Here is an 18,796-nt window from a genome sequence, read left to right as displayed (position 1 = left end):
ATAGAAAATATTTAAAAGGTCAAATAATTATATTTTCTTATTTTTAATGGTAAAAAATGGTTTGTATAGAAATAATACTAAAACAAATAGTAAAAATTATGGTAAAAATAAAAAAAAATTATTTTTATTTTGCTTGAGAATAAAATAAATATTTAAGATTTATTTATATTATTTTGTTTGTTGCTTTCTCGCCCGAAGGGCGATCCTAGTATTGGTAATGAACTATTGTTATTATATTGGTAATGAACTATTGTACATTTGGTATTAATCATTACTTCATCTGTTTCATAATAAATGTCATTTTAATTTTTTTTCTTGTTACAAAAAAGTATCATTTTACAATTTCAATACAAATTATATTTATTTACAGCTGAAAATTAATTGAAAACTGCATTGATTTTATAAATAATTTTATTTATCTCAAATACTATTGGTCAGAGAAATATAATTAATAACAACTTACATATATTTTTATTATTTTCTTAATCTATGTGATAAATATCAAAGTGACACTTATTCATAAATAGAGATAGTACATTTTTTTACTTAAAAATTTCAATTATATACCATATAATTTATTTTATAAAATGAGTTCCTGTGCGATATCGCACGGGTTTTTTACCTAGTCTGGAATAGTCGCAGAAGAAATTAAATAAACACTTGTTGTTCAAAAAAATAATATTATATTTGTTAAAAATCAACAAACAATACGTATTTTGCAGATTAGTGATAAATCAAAGTTTTTATAGGTTTATGACTATGATATAAGTCCAGTTTTAGAATCATAGTATGTATTTGTTTGGGTCAAAATCGGTCACAACGGCTTCCGAAAAATATTTCTTCTAAAAAAAAAGTCGAAAATCAATGCTAGAAACTTTAGTTTAAAAAGAGTTATACGACGCTAAAAACCTCGTACAAGTTTAAAAAGAGTTGTACGAGAAGTTACTGAAATAGATAGTCAAAGCTATTGGTAGATGACTTCCGGAAGATAAGCAATGAAATGGGAAGAAGACCGACCATCATTCTCCAACAATATGAATCATCCGAAGATAGCCAAAACTTGGCCTCAACCTTAACCGGCTTGCCATACGACCTTAGCCAGTTTGTGCGGGGTTGACGATCGCTAGTATATAAAATGCAACAAAAAAAATGCAAAACAGAGTGGCGTCAATAAAACCTAGGAAGCGATTAGGGTTTTGACGATTGGAGAAAAAGATATGTAGGCATTTCCAAAAACACCCTTATCGTTACTTTCTTGGAATCTCAAAATATACCGTTTGTTCGCCGCTAAGTAGTCCTCGACGGCCGGCGTTTCCATCTTCCTCCTCCTCCCCATGGGTTCCGTGAAGAGAAAATCTCTGGAGGAATCTACTGACTGTGCACCGCCGCAGAAAGTCCAAAGAGAAGATGATTCCACGCAGATCATCAACGAAGAGCTCGTGGGTTGCGTTCACGACGTTTCCTTCCCTGAAAATTACGTTCCTACCCCCGCTCAAGCAGACAACAAACCTCCCGCTAAAGAATTCCCTTTCACCCTTGACTCCTTCCAGTCTGAAGCTATCAAGTGCCTCGATAATGCTGAATCTGTCATGGTTAGCTGAAAAATCCTGATTTTGGTTACTCAAGTTCTTTTTCTTTTTTTGTTTTGTCACTTTGATTGATTCAATTTAAGTGTATGTATGGTTTATATGTTCAGGTTTCAGCTCACACATCTGCTGGTAAAACAGTAGTTGCATCCTATGCAATTGCCATGTCCTTGAGGGAGAACCAGAGGGTTATTTACACTTCTCCTATAAAGGCACTCAGCAATCAGAAGTACAGAGATTTTAAGGAAGAGTTTTCTGATGTTGGTTTGATGACTGGGGATGTGACCATTGATCCTAACGCCTCCTGTCTGGTGAGTGCATTTACAACAACCTTATGATCCCCATTGCTTTATTGTTTTCTTTTGTTTCAGGTCATGACCACTGAGATCTTGCGTAGCATGCAGTATAAAGGGTCTGAGATTATGAGGGAGGTTGCTTGGATTATTTTTGATGAGGTCCATTACATGCGTGACAGTGAAAGAGGTGTGGTTTGGGAAGAAAGTATTGTCATGGCTCCCAAGAATTCTCGTTTTGTGTTTCTTTCTGCCACTGTTCCCAATGCCAAGGAGTTTGCTGATTGGGTTGCAAAGGTGAGATTCTACCTTTCTTGTGTGGATGGAAAATACATTTCAATCTACATTCTTATGGTTGACATGATAACAAAGTCTGTTCAAGTAAAAAGTGATTGAAAGCTTTTATTTTGTATGGTTGCTATGGAGATGTGATTTTAGTGTTGTTATTGCAGGTTCACAAACAACCATGCCATATTGTTTACACCGATTATCGGCCAACTCCGCTTCAGCACTATGTCTTTCCTGCCGGAGGGAGTGGCCTTTACTTGGTTGTGGATGAAAAGGCTAAATTCCATGAGGATAGCTTTCAAAAATCTCTTAACGCACTCGTTCCTGCTAATGATGGTGACAAGAAAAGAGAAAATGGGAAATCTCAAAAGGGCTTGATACTTGGAAAACTTGGTGAAGAAAGTGATATCTTCAAATTGGTGAAAATGATTATTCAGCGCCAGTATGATCCCGTGATTTTGTTCAGTTTCAGCAAAAAGGAATGCGAGGCACTTGCTATGCAGGTTTGTTTTCTCTACGTACTCACACCAACAATTTTTCAAAGTGATCTTGTTTAGAGTGGCCGTGATAGTGTTCAGAAGACCATTGTATATACTGTTTCCACCAGTCACTTAATAAAGAGTTTCTACGTCCTGAATATTACCAGTATGCTGTTTCATTGCAGCAGCGTTCTATTCATTTTATTTTTGTGTACGTTTTGTTCTTATAAACATTTGAACAATTGTTTTTATCATTCCTCTAGTGTCCTAACCTGCACCTTGCTGTGTCTTGTTTTATGTATATTGTAAAACCTGAAGTTCATTGTGTGCTTGTTGTCGCTCCTACTGTCTAAAATGTGATTGTATTGTCTGTCTATTTGCTCCACAGATGTCTAAGATGGATTTAAACAGCGACGATGAGAAAGACTCCGTGGAGACAATCTTTACTAGTGCAATCGATATGCTTTCAGATGATGATAAGAAGCTACCTCAGGCAAGCATTCATTAAACCTCTTTCTAAGATGCCTCAGACTTTGAATAATGCTTGAGACTTTTACACTTTGATTGCCGTGTAGGTACCTTCATTCACAAAACAATATGTCCGTAATTATTATACTCACTAACATGTAATAGCTTATATTCCGTATTTCTGATGTTCGATAAGGATCCTTTTTTGTTGATCTAGTTTCAGATGTGACTTGGTTGTTAGACATACTAGTTCTGCCGGAAAATTGACATGGTTCATGTACTGCAGGTGTCAAATATTTTACCCATCTTAAAACGTGGTATCGGCGTTCATCACTCGGGCTTGCTTCCAATTTTGAAAGAAGTAATTGAGATATTATTTCAAGAAGGTCTGATTAAGGTAGGTGAAAGCGTAGAACTATATTTTCAATTCTTGCTACCTTTTAGATCTATTTGGTATGAATCTTATGATGTTTTCCTTTGCATTCTTTCTCACCTTTTCATTGCCACTTGAGTTGAAGTATTTTCGTTTAGTGTTTGTTTGCAACAGAGACATTTAGTATTGGATTGAACATGCCAGCAAAGACGGTTGTGTTTACAAATGTACGCAAGTTTGATGGAGACAAGTTCCGGTGGCTATCTAGTGGAGAGTACATTCAAATGAGTGGTCGCGCTGGACGTCGAGGTATTGACAAACGAGGTATCTGCATCCTCATGGTTGATGAGAAAATGGAACCCGCTGTTGCTAAATCAATGCTCAAAGGAAGTGCTGATTCTTTGAACAGGTACCTTGTTAAGTATCTGATAGTATATAGTAAACCCACAGGGTATAAAATGACCAACATACTAAGTGGCCTAGACTGTTTGTTTCTTTTTTTCATCAGTGCCTTCCATTTGAGCTATAACATGCTTCTAAATCAGTTGCGGAGTGAAGATGGTGATCCTGAGAATCTTCTCCGCAATTCTTTCTTTCAGTTTCAAGCTGACCGTGCTATCCCGGATATCGAGGTTCAGTTGCATGAGTAAATGTCAGATTTATTGATTATATAATGTTCACTTTACGTAAATGATGTGATTGTGGTCTGGTCTTTGCAGAAGCAAATAAAAGCCCTGCAAGAAGAGAGAGACTCTATGGTTATTGAAGAAGAAGAAAGCTTAAGGAATTACTATAACCTGATTTTGCAGTATAAGAGCCTGAAGAAGGATATACGTGAAATTGTGTTCTCTCCGAAGTACTGTTTACCCTTTTTGCTGCCGAACAGAGCTGTTTGTCTCGATTGCCCAAATGATAATGGAGAGCAACAATCATTCAGCATTGAAGACCAGGATGCGTGGGGAGTGATAATGAAATTCAACAAAGTCAAAAGCTTATCTGAAGGTTAGAATTCTGACAATTACTTTTTGATTTTAAAGTTATTAATCGCTTTAAACGGTGATGATTCAATCTTGACATAAGCAATTCTTTCAGATGATGATAATAGAAGACCAGAGGATGCAAACTATACCGTAGATGTACTGACCAGATGTTTGGTCAGCAGAGATGGCGCTGGCAAAAAGAAAAGTAAACCTGTGCCATTTAAGGAACGTGGTGATCCCATTGTCGTCTCTGTACCTTTATCTCAGGTAACATGATGGCTGCTTCGTTTATAATGTTTACACATTCTTATGTGGCTTATCCTCGGATTCTACTTTGATGATCTGATTTTTTTATTCCTTATTATCATGGACAGATTAAGAGTTTAAGCAGTGCAATTATGAATATACCTAAAGACTATTTACAATTGGAAGCTCGAGAGAATGCTCTGAAGAAGGTTTCTGAATTACTCTCGAGACATCCTGATGGAATACCCCTGGATCCTGAAGTTGATATGAAGGTATATTGTTTTTACTCTAGTACTCTTCTGTTTTTTATTTGTCGTCAGAGGTGAATACAAACTTTTACCCCGTTATTAGATTCGGAACAGCTCTTACAAAAAGACAGTTCGTCGGCTGGAGGCTCTAGAAAACCTATTTGAAAAACACAAAGTTGCAAAATCTCCTCTGATAGCGCAGAAGCTGAAAGTTCTACACATGAAGGAAGAGCTAACAGCCAAGATTAAATCACTTAAGAAAACTGTAACGATCCGATCCCAGTCTCGGAACTTGTTAGCCAGCTAAAGTCCAAGCACTACCTAAGGACTCAAGATATTTGTCTATAAATACCTCATCTTCATTGTTTTCTCCTCCTCCAAGAGAAAATAAAAATCAGAAGTTAGAGAGAAGAAGAAGTGAGAGAGAGAGAGAGTAAGAGAAAGAAAGATAGAAACCACTGCATGTTGCCACCAGAGATCGCCGGAGACATCACACGTCAGGACATCGTCAAGCTCGTCATCACCATCAACCGCAGCTTGGAATCGCCGGAAACCGCCGCCTCTTAAGCTTTGTTTTCGTCCGTTCAGTAAATCGGATATATCTCCCTAACCGTTGAAATTCTCGTGCATGCAAGACCATCATCGTGTTCCTCTCGTCGAGACGAATCTGTAGACACCGACCACGCCGCAATCGGAGCTCAGACGAAGCTGTACGCGCCTCCAGAAGTTACGACGACCGAGCGCGTGGACTCAACGCGCTGCCACCGGAAATCGTCTCCGCCGTTCTCCGCCGACCAACTTTCCGGTAAGACGCCGCCGCCCTCCGCCGTCGTGACCGACACCGGTGACTCGCCGGTGACTCGGTCAACTCGGCCGAGTCAACTCAGCGAGTCAACTCGGTTGACTCGGTAAACCGGTTGGTTGACTGGTTTGACTGGTTTAAATTAATTTCGGTTCGGTTAAAGTAAACCGGTCGGTTATGTCAAATCGATTTCTGATCAAGGGTTGACCGGATTGACCTTTGACCAGCGAGTTGACTTTTTCGCAAACCTTGACCAATTCCGTTTTTAACCGTTCGAAAGGCGTTCTGACTCAGAATTTCGATCTGATTTCAGATATGGAGTCTATTTGAGCAGCTGGAGTTCATAGATACCACGTCTTCTTGTTGCTAAGGTGAGGGCTTCTCCGTTTAAATCCCGAACTAGTTTAGTACTACCATTATGGAAAGTTTAGTTTCGAAACATGATCCGTCTCTGTGAATCGAGTCTGTTTGAGAGTCTTGCTTGTTCATTATTGATATTGATTGTTAAACCGGAAATAGAATAATAGAGGATTCAACGGTTGATTGAAATGATTGATGTTAAGAACTGTTAAATATATATATATTTATATATGCTAGTCCATGTGTTGATGAGATTGCGGGGTGCAGAGGTGATGGCACTAGGCCGCATGTTTGAGAGATCACGGGGTACGGAGATATCTGTACTAGGCCGTGTGTTTAGCGGGGTACAGAGACGTTTGTACTAGGCTGTTTTGTTTGAGAGATCGCGGGGTACGGAGATATCTGTACTAGGCCGTGTGTTTAGCGGGGTACAGAGACGTTTGTACTAGGCCGCTTTGTTTGTGGAGATTGCGGGGGTACAGAGTGGACTACTGTACTTACGACGCTTGTAGAGTCATATATAATTATATCCTTATAAGGAAATGCGGTATGCTATTATCGCATTGGTTGTAGCATGTCTAGTCCACTAGACATATGTTGATTGTTTTGTGTGGTGTAATAGACGCCGTGTTTGTTTCATGCTAGAGCTAGGCCTACATTTTAGTAGTGCTATGAACTCAGTCAGTGGTTTGCGGTTTAGCATCCCCATACCTCACTGGGCGATTCCCCTGTCGCTCACCCCTCCTTTCCCCTTTCAGGTGAGACCGATGGGCAGGAGTGATTATACCGGACCGGTGCTTTTGGGCTTTTACTACTATCGAGCTTTGGACTTCTATCCCTTTTATCGTTTTATCGCTTTTGGGCCTTTGGGCTCCTATCTATCGTTTATGTTATCTCGTATTTCGGACTTTCGGTTTATGTCGTACTTTATATTTCGAATGTTATCGTTATTGGGCCTTTAGGCCTTGTGATATTGTATTGACTTTTATATTTATAAATGGAGATTTCATAAACTATTATTTATCGAATTGTTTTTATTATTTCGAAAGTGACGGGTGTCACAGTTTTGGTATCAGAGCGGGGTTCAATCCCGGTTCCGTCCGGGATGGCGGTCAGGGGATTCGGTTTTCATCGGTTTTAAACGTTCTTTTTGTTTTAAAAAAATATATTTATTTATATATTTTGAAATTCTTTTAGCACCATTCTGTGCAGTAATTACTAACTCAAATGTCTCTTTCTATGACGATGAGTAAAATCATCGTCATTCGTCCGTCGACTAGCAGAGTTCTCGCCAAATGTTCAGCAGTTGGGTGATATCCAAGTTCGTCAGTTTTCCCAAGAGTTATCAGTTCCTTCGGTCATGATTTCGAGGTTATCCTGGAGTGGATATGTGACGTTTCTGCCACCAGCCCACTTCAAGCAACCGTTCCACGAGTTTTGTTACTGGAGATTATGTGGTGTGTGGTATGACCAATTGGTTGGCATGTGCACGAGTATATTGACTATTGTGGAGGTATATTTGTTTTGTGAACTCGTGGAGATCGCTTTTGAATTGGGGTGCAGCAGCTTGTGTTGTGTGGATGTTGGAGTTACACTTTGGTATGTTTAACAATTTTGGCACGGTTGATCTTTTCAGAGATGTGTCAGTTCGGACAACTGACATAGGATATTGGGAGCTAATTATATTCATCACAGTGCACCAGTTATGCTTGGAGGGCCTATTTGTCTGGAGACTCGTCAGAGATGAAGCTACATTTTTACGATGTCATCCTTAGGGTGGATTTGCTGTCATGGCATCGAGTAGTGTTGGATTGCCTGAGGGCACGAGTTCATATTGCTGGAGCAGATGAAATTTTCATTGCATGCATGCTACATACTGAGGAGTTATGGAATATATGAACATAGAGATTTTTGGCTACCATTTCGATGGTTAAGAACGATGGACAGCATGAGCTGCAGGATCTTCCGGTTTTTGCAGAGTATGAGGATATATTTGTGACCTTTGGAACGGTCACTACAAGACACATGGACGCTCTTGCAAATTGTTTGGAGCAAACAGCACTGGTTTCACGAGTTTATTATCATCTATCACGAGCAGGGATGACTGAGTTGAGAAAGCAATTGGAGAAACTCTTTGATAAGGGATTTATCAGACCGAGTACCTCACCATGGGGAGCATTATTGTTGTTGTAAAGAAGAAAGGTGGGAGTTTCAGATTTTGTATCGACTACATAGACTTGAAGATGGTAACCATCGTATTGATGAGTTGTTAGAAAAGCTTAATGGAGGTTCATCGTTCTCGAAGTTTGTCTTGGCATCAGGATACCATCAGTTTGCTACAGCTGAGGAGTATGTATGGAATGCAGATTTCCGTTATGGATATTATGAGTTCGTAGTGATACCATTTGGGTCGACAAAGGCACCGTTGCATTCATGAAGATATGAATGACGTTTTCGTGAACAGTTGGATAGGTGTGCGATTGTATTCATCAACGACATCCTGAACTATTTTGGAATAGAAAGGAGATTTATAAGCATTTCGCGGATTGCGTTGGATAAGCTTGGAGAGCATCAGTTGTTCGCTAAGTTGAGGAATTGTAGCTTCTGGCAGAGGAATGTTGAATTTTTGGGAAACATGGTTTTGGAAGCAGAATTTTGATTGATCCAAAGAAGATTAATACCGTTTCGGGGAGGTCGAAACCTAAAAGCACTACAGAGATCTACCGTCCTTTTTGGGTTAACAATGTACTACTGGAAGTTCATCATGGGTTTCACCGTTATAGTAATGTTGAAGACGAGGTCTACATGTAAAGATGTTAAGTGTGGTTGGATAGATTTTTGTTTGAGGAGTTTACTGAATTGAAGCACAACTAATGAAGATACGAGTTTTGGTTCTACAGAGGCTAAGGCTTACTTTGATGTGTTAGATACTGGCTTGAATTTAAATCGAGGTAAGAAGATTAAGTGATTCTTATGCATCACGCCAGAGAGGTTGTAGTGATATTTGCGTTACGGCTTTGGAGATCATAATTGAACGAGAAGAAAGTCCAGATTCTCTGGGATCATTAGAATCTGAAATTTATCTTCATTCGTTAAAGCTTGTACTTGGACAGTGCAATTGGATGGAGTTTTTAGCCGGCTACAGTTTGGATATCGCATGCCATCTGGTAAGGATAACCAGGTGACAAATGTCTTGGGTAGGCATATGAGCGACGTATTTGGAACAAAGGAGGTTCAGGAGTTTACTGGGACAGTTGCTAGTCTCAAATTATGTGTCGTTATTGTCAAAGCAAAGACATATGACCTTGAGGATTGGAGCATGCAGTTTTGCTATGGAGGATACTCCATGCGCAGGTTAGCGTTATGGTTTTGGCTGAATAGATCGAGATTGAGGGTATTGGATATCATACAGCTTTGAGCAGGATGCACCTATATCGAAACCGAGTTTGTGTGTTGGACGATAAGCTGTTAAGAAAAGGGATCTTACAGCAAACACATCACTCGTGTTACTCTATCCATCGGAAATATCAAGGAGTTCAAAGATATAAAGCGTTACTATCATTTGCCTATTATGAAAAAGATTGTAGCTACATTGCGTCTATGTCAGATGGTTATGACAGAGGATCAGTTATCAATCATGTTATTTTGAGCTTGCTTTTGCTGAAGTGGAAAAAGAAATGAGACATGGTGATTATGGATATCGTTATTAGATTTTTAAATCACTGTATGTGGAAAGGATGCCACATGGGTAATCATGGATAGACTTACCGAGTCAATCCATCTCCTAAATAATTTAGAAGGCAGAGAGAGCTGATCAGTTGGTGCAGATTTTCATCAACATGATTTTGAGGTTGCATGAAGCTCTTGTCATCATTGTATCGGATTGGAATTCAAAGTTCACCTCTACATTTTGGATTCATTCAGAAGGCGTTTGGGATAAGCGTTCACAGGAATACAACTTATTATCAACATACAAATGGTCAGTAAGAGAGGATTACTCAGAATTTAAAGGATATATTCAGAGATTGCGTCTTCCAATGGGATGGAAGTTCAGAAAGCATCGACCTCTAATAGAGTTTGCCTAGATCTACAGTTATCATTCAGCATTGAGAGGGAACGTACGAGGCTGTTTATGGTAGGCCTTATCATATACCACTTTGTTGGACCAAAGTGGGGGAGCGACATGAATTAAAATTATTAATGGTTCAAGAGACGGTAAAGCAAATGGATATGCTCAAAGATTGGCTTAAGAAAACCCATAGCCGTCAGAGGAGTTATGCAGCTAACCGCTGTAAGGAATTGAAGCTACATATGGGCGATGTAGTAAACCCGAAAATGAGAAAATTTCAGGGAGGATCAAAGACTTAGAAGCTAAAGCAGCTTAAACCATGGTACATGGGATTGTATCCTTCGAAGGAGCGGATTGGAGCAGTTGCTTGCAACTGATTTATCAGCAGTGTGTCAGATTACTACAACGTGGTGATTACTACAATGTGGTTCATGTGTCAGCATTGAAAAAAGCTAAAGGAAAACCAGAGTTATTTTGCAGCCGACGTCAAATCACCGCAGGAAGATTGTCCTCACCTTGTCAGCTAATGTAGAATTTGGATCATCAAGCGGAAGCATTTCAGAGATTGTCGACTGTGTTTGTCAGAATTTGTTAAGAGTGAGATGAAACCTGAGAAACCGATCATATTGATTATTCAGAAGTTCGTTTCAAGGATGTTGGAGAATTAACGAACGACTCGAATTCGGGGACGAATTCCTTATTAGTAGGGGAGAATTGTAACGATCCGATCCCAGTCTCGGAACTTGTTAGCCAGCTAAAGTCCAAGCACTACCTAAGGACCCAAGATATTTGTCTATAAATACCTCATCTTCATTGTTTTCTCCTCCTCCAAGAGAAAATAAAAATCAGAAGTTAGAGAGAAGAAGAAGTGAGAGAGAGAGAGAGTAAGATAAAGAAAGATAGAAACCACTGCATGTTGCCACCAGAGATCGCCGGAGACATCACACGTCAGGACATCGTCAAGCTCGTGATCACCATCAACCGCAGCTTGGAATCGCCGGAAACCGCCGCCTCTTAAGCTTTGTTTTCGTCCGTTCAGTAAATCGGATATATCTCCCTAACCGTTGAAATTCTCGTGCATGCAAGACCATCATCGTGTTCCTCTCATCGAGACGAATCTGTAGACACCGACCACGCCGCAATCGGAGCTCAGACGAAGCTGTACGCGCCTCCAGAAGTTACGACGACCGAGCGCGTGGACTCAACGCGCCGCCACCGGAAATCGTCTCCGCCGTTCTCCGCCGACCAACTTTCCGGTAAGACGCCGCCGCCCTCCGCCGTCGTGACCGACACCGGTGACTCGCCGGTGACTCGGTCAACTCGGCCGAGTCAACTCAGCGAGTCAACTCGGTTGACTCGGTAAACCGGTTGGTTGACTGGTTTGACCGGTTTAAATTAATTTCGGTTCGGTTAAAGTAAACCGGTCGGTTATGTCAAATCAATTTCTGATCAAGGGTTGACCGGATTGACCTTTGACCAGCGAGTTGACTTTTTCGCAAACCTTGACCAATTCCGTTTTTAACCGTTCGAAAGGCGTTCTGACTCAGAATTTCGATCTGATTTCAGATATGGAGTCTATTTGAGCAGCTGGAGTTCATAGATACCACGTCTTCTTGTTGCTAAGGTGAGGGCTTCTCCGTTTAAATCCCGAACTAGTTTAGTACTACCATTATGGAAAGTTTAGTTTCGAAACATGATCCGTCTCTGTGAATCGAGTCTGTTTGAGAGTCTTGCTTGTTCATTATTGATATTGATTGTTAAACCGGAAATAAAATAATAGAGGATTCAACGGTTGATTGAAATGATTGATGTTAAGAACTGTTAAATATATATATATTTATATATGCTAGTCCATGTGTTGATGAGATTGCGGGGTGCAGAGGTGATGGCACTAGGCCGCATGTTTGAGAGATCACGGGGTACGGAGATATCTGTACTAGGCCGTGTGTTTAGCGGGGTACAGAGACGTTTGTACTAGGCTGTTTTGTTTGAGAGATCGCGGGGTACGGAGATATCTGTACTAGGCCGTGTGTTTAGCGGGGTACAGAGACGTTTGTACTAGGCCGCTTTGTTTGTGGAGATTGCGGGGGTACAGAGTGGACTACTGTACTTACGACGCTTGTAGAGTCATATATAATTATATCCTTATAAGGAAATGCGGTATGCTATTATCGCATTGGTTGTAGCATGTCTAGTCCACTAGACATATGTTGATTGTTTTGTGTGGTGTAATAGACGCCGTGTTTGTTTCATGCTAGAGCTAGGCCTACATTTTAGTAGTGCTATGAACTCAGTCAGTGGTTTGCGGTTTAGCATCCCCATACCTCACTGGGCGATTCCCCTGTCGCTCACCCCTCCTTCTTTCCCCTTTCAGGTGAGACCGATGGGCAGGAGTGATTATACCGGACCGGTGCTTTTGGGCTTTTACTACTATCGAGCTTTGGACTTCTATTCCTTTTATCGTTTTATCGCTTTTGGGCCTTTGGGCTCCTATCTATCGTTTATATTATCTCGTATTTCGGACTTTCGGTTTATGTCGTACTTTATATTTCGAATGTTATCGTTATTGGGCCCTTAGGCCTTGTGATATTGTATTGACTTTTATATTTATAAATGGAGATTTCATAAACTATTATTTATCGAATTGTTTTTATTATTTCGAAAGCGACGGGTGTCACAAAAACTGTCCGATCTTCAACAGCATTGGCGTTTAAAGATGAACTTAAGGCCAGAAAGCGTGTTTTGCGAAGGCTAGGGTAAGTATTTCCTAAATTTCTGTCATTTTAGTTTCTGAATATATCTTATGTAACCAAGTTAATGTCGTCTGGCTGTAATACTGTTGTTTGTTCTGTTGATAATGGTGTATAATTAATACGCTGTTTTAACACAGATACATCACAAGCGACAATGTTGTGGAGTTGAAGGGGAAAGTTGCATGTGAAATCAGTAGTGCAGAAGAATTGACACTAACGGAGCTAATGTTCAGTGGTGTCTTCAAGGAAGCAAAGGTGGAGGAGCTGGTTTCTCTCCTCTCTTGCTTTGTGTGGCGAGAGAGGCTCCCTGACGCAGCTAAACCCAGAGAAGAACTCGACTTACTCTTCATACAGTTACAAGACACAGCAAGGCGTGTAGCTGAAGTTCAGCTTGACTGCAAGGTATTCGCTAACACTCTTTTCCCTACTCATCCAAGAAGATTTGGGTCCCAAACTTTGTCTTTTTGTGACAATGTGGCAGGTCGATATCGATGTAGAGAGTTTTGTGCATTCGTTCAGACCGGATATAATGGAGGCGGTGTATGCGTGGGCAAAAGGCTCCAAGTTTTACGAGATCATGGAGATTGCTCGTGTTTTCGAAGGGAGCTTGATCAGAGCGATAAGGAGAATGGAGGAAGTTCTACAACAGCTCATCGTAGCTGCAAAATCCATAGGTGAAACACAGCTTGAGGCTAAACTTGAAGAAGCTGTTTCCAAGATCAAGAGAGACATTGTGTTCGCTGCATCTCTCTACTTGTGATGGCCATTTTGTTTATTTCTTGGCAACATTATTTACACCAAAGTACCGACAAGTTTTGTTTGTACCGTCATTCATTGTTCTTAAGACTTTATAATGTGTGCTAAAGAACTACACAAACCAAGAGAATTTTTTTAGTTTCATATTTTTTTATTGACCATGCTGATTGGTTTGATGTTGAACAAGAAAACGCTTACATCCAAGTGACTTGATAAGACCTGGAGACATAGTAAAACTTCAGTGCTATACACAGACATCTCATTTTTCAACTGTCTTACAATCTTTTATGCTCCTGCTTTCATTTTTCCTACGAGGCAAATGCGTTAAAACAGTGATATAATCATCTTGATCCAGCCATCGATGATGACCTGCCCTCTGTGTTCCCATTTTCGTCTGCATCAGTTTTGGGTTGCATCCTAACATTGACTGTGAGTTTGTTCTTGGGTGAAAGTTTCTTCACTTCTTCGGGTGTGTAGATAAATATCTTTCTCACCATTCCACAGAACTCACTGCATCACAAAACAGAAGACCAAAAAGATTATCCATAGGAAAAAATAAGTGCTGCTCAATATTTGTGAACACAAAAAAAAATTAGAGTTTTTAGACGATAAAGGCACTTACTTCCATGGATCGTCACCAACCATCATCATGTCATCTTCATCATCGGTGTAAACAACTTGCCATTTTTTGGTAGATTCTAAGAGTTCACCCTTGATGTCGAACATCTCTTCCAGCTTCTTGAACAGATCCTCGTAACACTCTGACCTTGTCAAGTCAACAGCTCTGCCTACTGCACTACCTTGCATGTGTACCTAAATCAAATTGCCAAAGCAATCAATACTGTCAATTTTAAGACAAGTTGTGAGCCCCCAAAAATATTGAGATACAGCGAACAATCCAAGAGGCTAGTAATCCACCTTTGTGCAGCTACGTATCTGCCTACTTTGCGATTTTTGAGGAGACCTCAGAGAGGATTTCTCATGATCGCCACTACCCGAAGGAAGATTAGCTTGGTTGATATTTAACGATTCAGATTGCTGACCAGAGTCAAACTCATTGGATGGGACAGGTTGATCAACAGCGACAGCACCGGACACAGAAGCAGCAGAGAAACATTCGTCCACATTCATATTTTCAACCAGCTCAAACCCAAAAAGCCTGCAGACATTTCCATTAGTTTGCTTCTTTTCAGTAGGAGACTCGTTGTTAAGCGCTGAAGCAAAGGATTCAGCTGCACCATCTGCATGAGTGGGCCAGAAGGCTGATCCAATGGATACTCCAAATGATTTGTTCCCACCAAGACCAAAGGCGGCGGTCTTGGCAGGAGGAGAGAATAACGGTACCGAGGAAGGATTGTCTGCCGGGGATTTCCACACACCATCTGCAGTAACTGAAGATAGCATCAATGAAAAGATAATGGAGCTGCCACAAGAAGAACAGTTCAGAAGAGAAAAGAACACAGAATACCAGGAGTAGATGGAGCGGTGGTTGGTGACAGCAAACCCGGAGGTCTCGGTCGTTTGTTCCTTTGTGGAGGAAGATGTGCAGAAGGAGTATTATTTGCAACTAGGGGCTCAAGTTCCCATGGAGAAACTCTTTCAGGACGAAACACAGATGAAGGCTCGTCCCATTGAACCTGAAACATTATCAGTTTGGTAACAAGCATGTTAATAGGATGCATCATTGATTCACTATATTATTTTCATTAAGAAATAAAATTTCACAACTTGCTCCACTGCAAAGTATAAATATTCCAACCTTCAGCGATCTCCATTCAGAATCATGCCAGACCGAAGATTTATTTTCCTGAACACCAACTATTGTGCCACTGAACCTGCAGCATTGTTCAAAAAATAATAAAAAAAAAGAACTTGGAAATATATTGCATTCAGCTTTATCAGCAAAAAGAAAACAAGAAAGTTAGATGTAGTTACCTTTTCTCGGGAGCTTCTTCACCCTCGAATCTCATCTTGAAACGCATGCCTACAGCCAGCTTCTGGTTCTTGGCTTCGAGATACCTATTGACGCTCACAATAAACTCTGACCTACTAGTTCTGATAATAGAAGATATGTCAGCCTGGATTTGCAGCCAAATGATTATCATCAAGCATATGCAAGCAACAGTAACTGAAAGGCATTACAAGATGCATATTTAGAAGAAAAAAGTGTCTGTTCCAGACAAGATACGTCTAAGATAGTAGAAGTTTAACTTTTATATATTAAGCTGACAATACAATGAGGTGGACTGATGAGTTTTGGACCATTAAAGTATTGTCAGAGTTTTTGTTTCCAGACCATGACTCGATTAAGCTTAAAGTAAGAAAAGAAAGACCTTGGCTTGTAGAAGACGGAAAAGATTGTTCCTGTTGTAATGGCATGAGCGGCAGTCGCAAGGACCCCAATATGCATGCTGTGACTTGAAATGACAGAGGAGGGGATATTAGTCTGTTGTCTCATGTGCCGCCTAACACCAACTCGGAGCTCTTCATTCTCACCCCTGAAAGGCATATACTATGTCACTTGCTCAAATATTTGAAGAAAATTAATATTACCAACAACAAATAAAATGATTAAGGAACTTGCCTTAAGAATATGAAAGCATCACCAGCAACCAGTTTCTTCGAGCTAACAAAAACACTCCACCCAGTTGTTAGCAAATGGCGCCTTGGCTGGCCTGGTAGTCGCGATCTCATGATATTTAAATAGTCGTAAAACAATAACATTGTTGCAAAATGTAGAGAGGTCCCAAAAGTTCTAAGTAGAAGTAGCATTGGCGTAAAGGAAATGAAATTGAAAAAACCATCTAATAATTCACCTCGGAAAATGTGCCTAAAATGCCATTCATTATTGTGCAAATCAGTTGCAACCAGTTCTTGCCATGGTGGTTGTTGGGACATATCCTAAAGAAGAGAAAGCAACGTATTAGAGAGAGAGAGAGAAAAGCAGGTGGAGTGGTTTCCAAAAAGCAACAAGGAACAATGGAAGCAAGTCTGACCAAGGGTGGAAGACAATCATCTGCGTGTCTCCGTAGCACAGAAAATCCACCATGTGTGCTTGTGTCCGAAGCAGTTAGTGTCTTGCAAAATGAATGCACTGTGCACTTTTCAGGTTCTTGAACAGGGGCGTCAGGGCTCATAGGTTCACTTTGCTGATGATCAAACAGAAAACGTAAATACAGAACCGTAATTAATGACATAACAAACCAATCTTTTAATGCTTATTAATAAACTTACATCCGCTTCTGGCAATAAGGTTATTTGCGCATATACTTCGTCAGTCTCGGGCTCCGCCTGAGCTTGCAAAGTGAAACACAAGACGGCTCAAAATTGTTAGCCAACACGTTTCACGAACAAAAGGTGAAGAAAATTCTATCAATAGCTATAATGAAATTCAGCCTACCCTTCGCTGGATATTGATCACTTTACAGAGAATCTTAGATGGGAGATTAAAGGAAGGCATCTGCTGTTCCAGACCTTGATGCATTGATGCCTCAAGCTGCATAAGGCAATTAAATGAATAACCGTGATAATAAGATAAGATGATCAAATGATCTTGTGAAATCAAAAACAGGCAGTACAACAAGACATGTTTTTTTTTTAAATTTTATTTTATTTTAAGGTAGAACGCATTAATTTGGAAGTGTTAATATGACATACAGAGTAAGAACATTCCAATTAATATAACCAGTTTTAGCAAAGAGCATGATACGGTACATGAGAGTGTCAAGTGATTCAAACAAATAACAAAAATACCTGCTCCATGTGACCTTCAGGGAAATAATAAACTCTTTCCCCTTCACGAGGTAGGGTTACAAGAGGTCCGGCACAAGCATGCCACAGCTCCCTACATAAAGCATCACTTAAAGCCCCTACAAACAAATGGATTGACGTCAAACACAAAGAGAAAAAAAAGAACGGTTATAGGATGCTACATCGTACCTCAAAGCAAAGCAAGTGCACTTATATTAACAAACTAACGCCAAGTTAAAAAAGAGCAAACACACTGATATAAACAAAAAAATAACCTCCAGGTTTTCCAGATGGATGATTGCTAGCTGCCATTTGAGAATCCGTTTAATTTTGGATACGTTTACCTGAGAAAAGAAAGAGAAACTATAATAAGATTGAAATGTATTTCTGAAGGAGAAAAGAAGATGGACCAATCCTCATCTAATTTGGACAAACAAAACTCTGATATATGTCATGATGATGCATCAACATTTAAACCCTTGCTTTAAATTTTACTGACAAAACTGTGGGCCATTTATGTAACTTTTTTTACTCTACATTGTGTCTAAAGCACACACCACAAGACTCAGATTCTCAGATTTCATTACCCGAAACACTCAAACAAAGGGGGGTAAAAGAAAGAACCATAAAAAGCAAAAGCAAGACAAGAACATATTTCAGTAATTAACTTCACATCTTGCAAGACCAAAACTGTCATTGTTAACTTCAGTGTACAAAGATTTCAACTCAGAACCTAAAATTATCACAGATAGAATCAAATCTGTGAGAAGAGAGCAAATCCAAAAAAAAAACAAGATCAGTATCGATTATTTATCTAGATTGACCCCCAGGATCAAATCCAGGTGCAATCGAGAAACTAAAACCCAAATCTGACTATGGATCTTCGAAAGTCTCCTCCTTTCCCAACATTAACTAAGCAACAAGCAGACCCAAGTGATAAAAATCGAACCTTTCCAAGATTCAACGATCTAGACAAAACCAAGAGCCAGCGAGCTAGGGTTCAAACAAAACCCAGATGAAAAGATTGAGAATCTAGAGGGGTATAGAAGTGGAATTGCTGTCAGAACAGGAGATGTAAGATTAAAAATAAAAAAAGCGTGTAAGTAAAGGTGTATACATACACCGTCAGTGTTTGGTTGAAGCCGACACGAACCCTCTGGCTATGGCTGCCTCTTTTTTCTCCAATGCTTCCTTTACTTTTCTTTATTTTTATTGTCTCTCTCTCTCTCTCGCGGTTGTTCAACCACATGTATGACATGCTCTCTAGTAGTCTCTTTACTTTGGCAAAGGGGCATTTCCTTCAGAAAATTAACCAAAATGAGTGAGCACATGATGTTAATTTATT

At 39.9% G+C, this 18,796-nt stretch overlaps 2 protein-coding genes across 13 annotated transcripts; one reads left to right on the top strand and one right to left on the bottom strand.

The window, feature by feature from the left end:
• The first annotated feature begins 1,078 nt into the window (after positions 1 to 1,078).
• Positions 1,079 to 13,862, top strand: LOC106376939 (DExH-box ATP-dependent RNA helicase DExH9-like). 8 transcript variants are annotated; one of them, XM_048744243.1, is made up of 15 exons: positions 1,079 to 1,592; positions 1,697 to 1,897; positions 1,958 to 2,176; positions 2,332 to 2,670; positions 3,035 to 3,139; positions 3,401 to 3,511; positions 3,646 to 3,896; positions 3,996 to 4,119; positions 4,207 to 4,489; positions 4,580 to 4,734; positions 4,842 to 4,985; positions 5,065 to 5,226; positions 6,882 to 11,448; positions 11,759 to 11,816; positions 12,567 to 12,827. In XM_048744243.1, exons 1-13 carry the CDS (start codon positions 1,335 to 1,337, stop codon positions 7,083 to 7,085), a joined length of 2,556 nt encoding a protein of 851 aa, XP_048600200.1. In that variant the 5' UTR covers positions 1,079 to 1,334; the 3' UTR covers positions 7,086 to 11,448; positions 11,759 to 11,816; positions 12,567 to 12,827. The 8 variants fall into 8 exon arrangements, with proteins under 8 accessions (XP_048600200.1, XP_048600129.1, XP_048600166.1 ...); XM_048744172.1 differs by having other exon boundaries at positions 11,759 to 12,827; XM_048744209.1 differs by having other exon boundaries at positions 6,882 to 11,816.
• Positions 13,821 to 18,796, bottom strand: LOC106376940 (auxin response factor 1). 5 transcript variants are annotated; one of them, XM_048744417.1, is made up of 16 exons: positions 18,573 to 18,695; positions 18,401 to 18,444; positions 17,727 to 17,795; positions 17,455 to 17,570; positions 17,102 to 17,197; positions 16,936 to 16,992; positions 16,698 to 16,850; positions 16,518 to 16,602; positions 16,286 to 16,376; positions 16,035 to 16,199; positions 15,637 to 15,756; positions 15,461 to 15,536; positions 15,170 to 15,338; positions 14,620 to 15,092; positions 14,324 to 14,514; positions 13,821 to 14,211 (listed from the first exon to the last, which is right to left on the bottom strand). In XM_048744417.1, the coding sequence occupies exons 3-16, from the start codon at positions 17,761 to 17,763 to the stop codon at positions 14,043 to 14,045; spliced, it is 1,998 nt and encodes a 665-aa protein (XP_048600374.1). In that variant the 5' UTR covers positions 17,764 to 17,795; positions 18,401 to 18,444; positions 18,573 to 18,695; the 3' UTR covers positions 13,821 to 14,042. The 5 variants fall into 5 exon arrangements, with proteins under 5 accessions (XP_048600374.1, XP_048600436.1, XP_048600353.1 ...); XM_048744479.1 differs by having other exon boundaries at positions 14,620 to 15,083; positions 18,573 to 18,694; XM_048744396.1 differs by having other exon boundaries at positions 18,401 to 18,483; positions 18,573 to 18,693.

Source organism: Brassica napus, chromosome A1, assembly GCF_020379485.1.
Source record: "Brassica napus cultivar Da-Ae chromosome A1, Da-Ae, whole genome shotgun sequence".
NCBI classification, from domain to species: Eukaryota; Viridiplantae; Streptophyta; class Magnoliopsida; order Brassicales; family Brassicaceae; genus Brassica; species Brassica napus.
This window is presented reverse-complemented; position numbering and strand designations above follow the sequence as displayed.

Coding starts and splice junctions, on each gene's coding strand:
- LOC106376939 (XM_048744243.1), top strand. CDS start 1,335: ATGGGTTCCGTGAAGAGAAAATCTCTGGAGGAATCTACTGACTGTGCA. Junction 2,177..2,331: donor TTGCTGATTGGGTTGCAAAG/GTGAGATTCTAC, acceptor TTGTTATTGCAG/GTTCACAAACAACCATGCCA. Junction 4,120..4,206: donor GTGCTATCCCGGATATCGAG/GTTCAGTTGCAT, acceptor TGGTCTTTGCAG/AAGCAAATAAAAGCCCTGCA.
- LOC106376940 (XM_048744358.1), bottom strand. CDS start 17,763: ATGGCAGCTAGCAATCATCCATCTGGAAAACCTGGAG. Junction 15,537..15,636: donor GAAGAAGCTCCCGAGAAAAG/GTAACTACATCT, acceptor ACAATGCTGCAG/GTTCAGTGGCACAATAGTTG. Junction 14,515..14,619: donor AGATACGTAGCTGCACAAAG/GTGGATTACTAG, acceptor AATTTGATTTAG/GTACACATGCAAGGTAGTGC.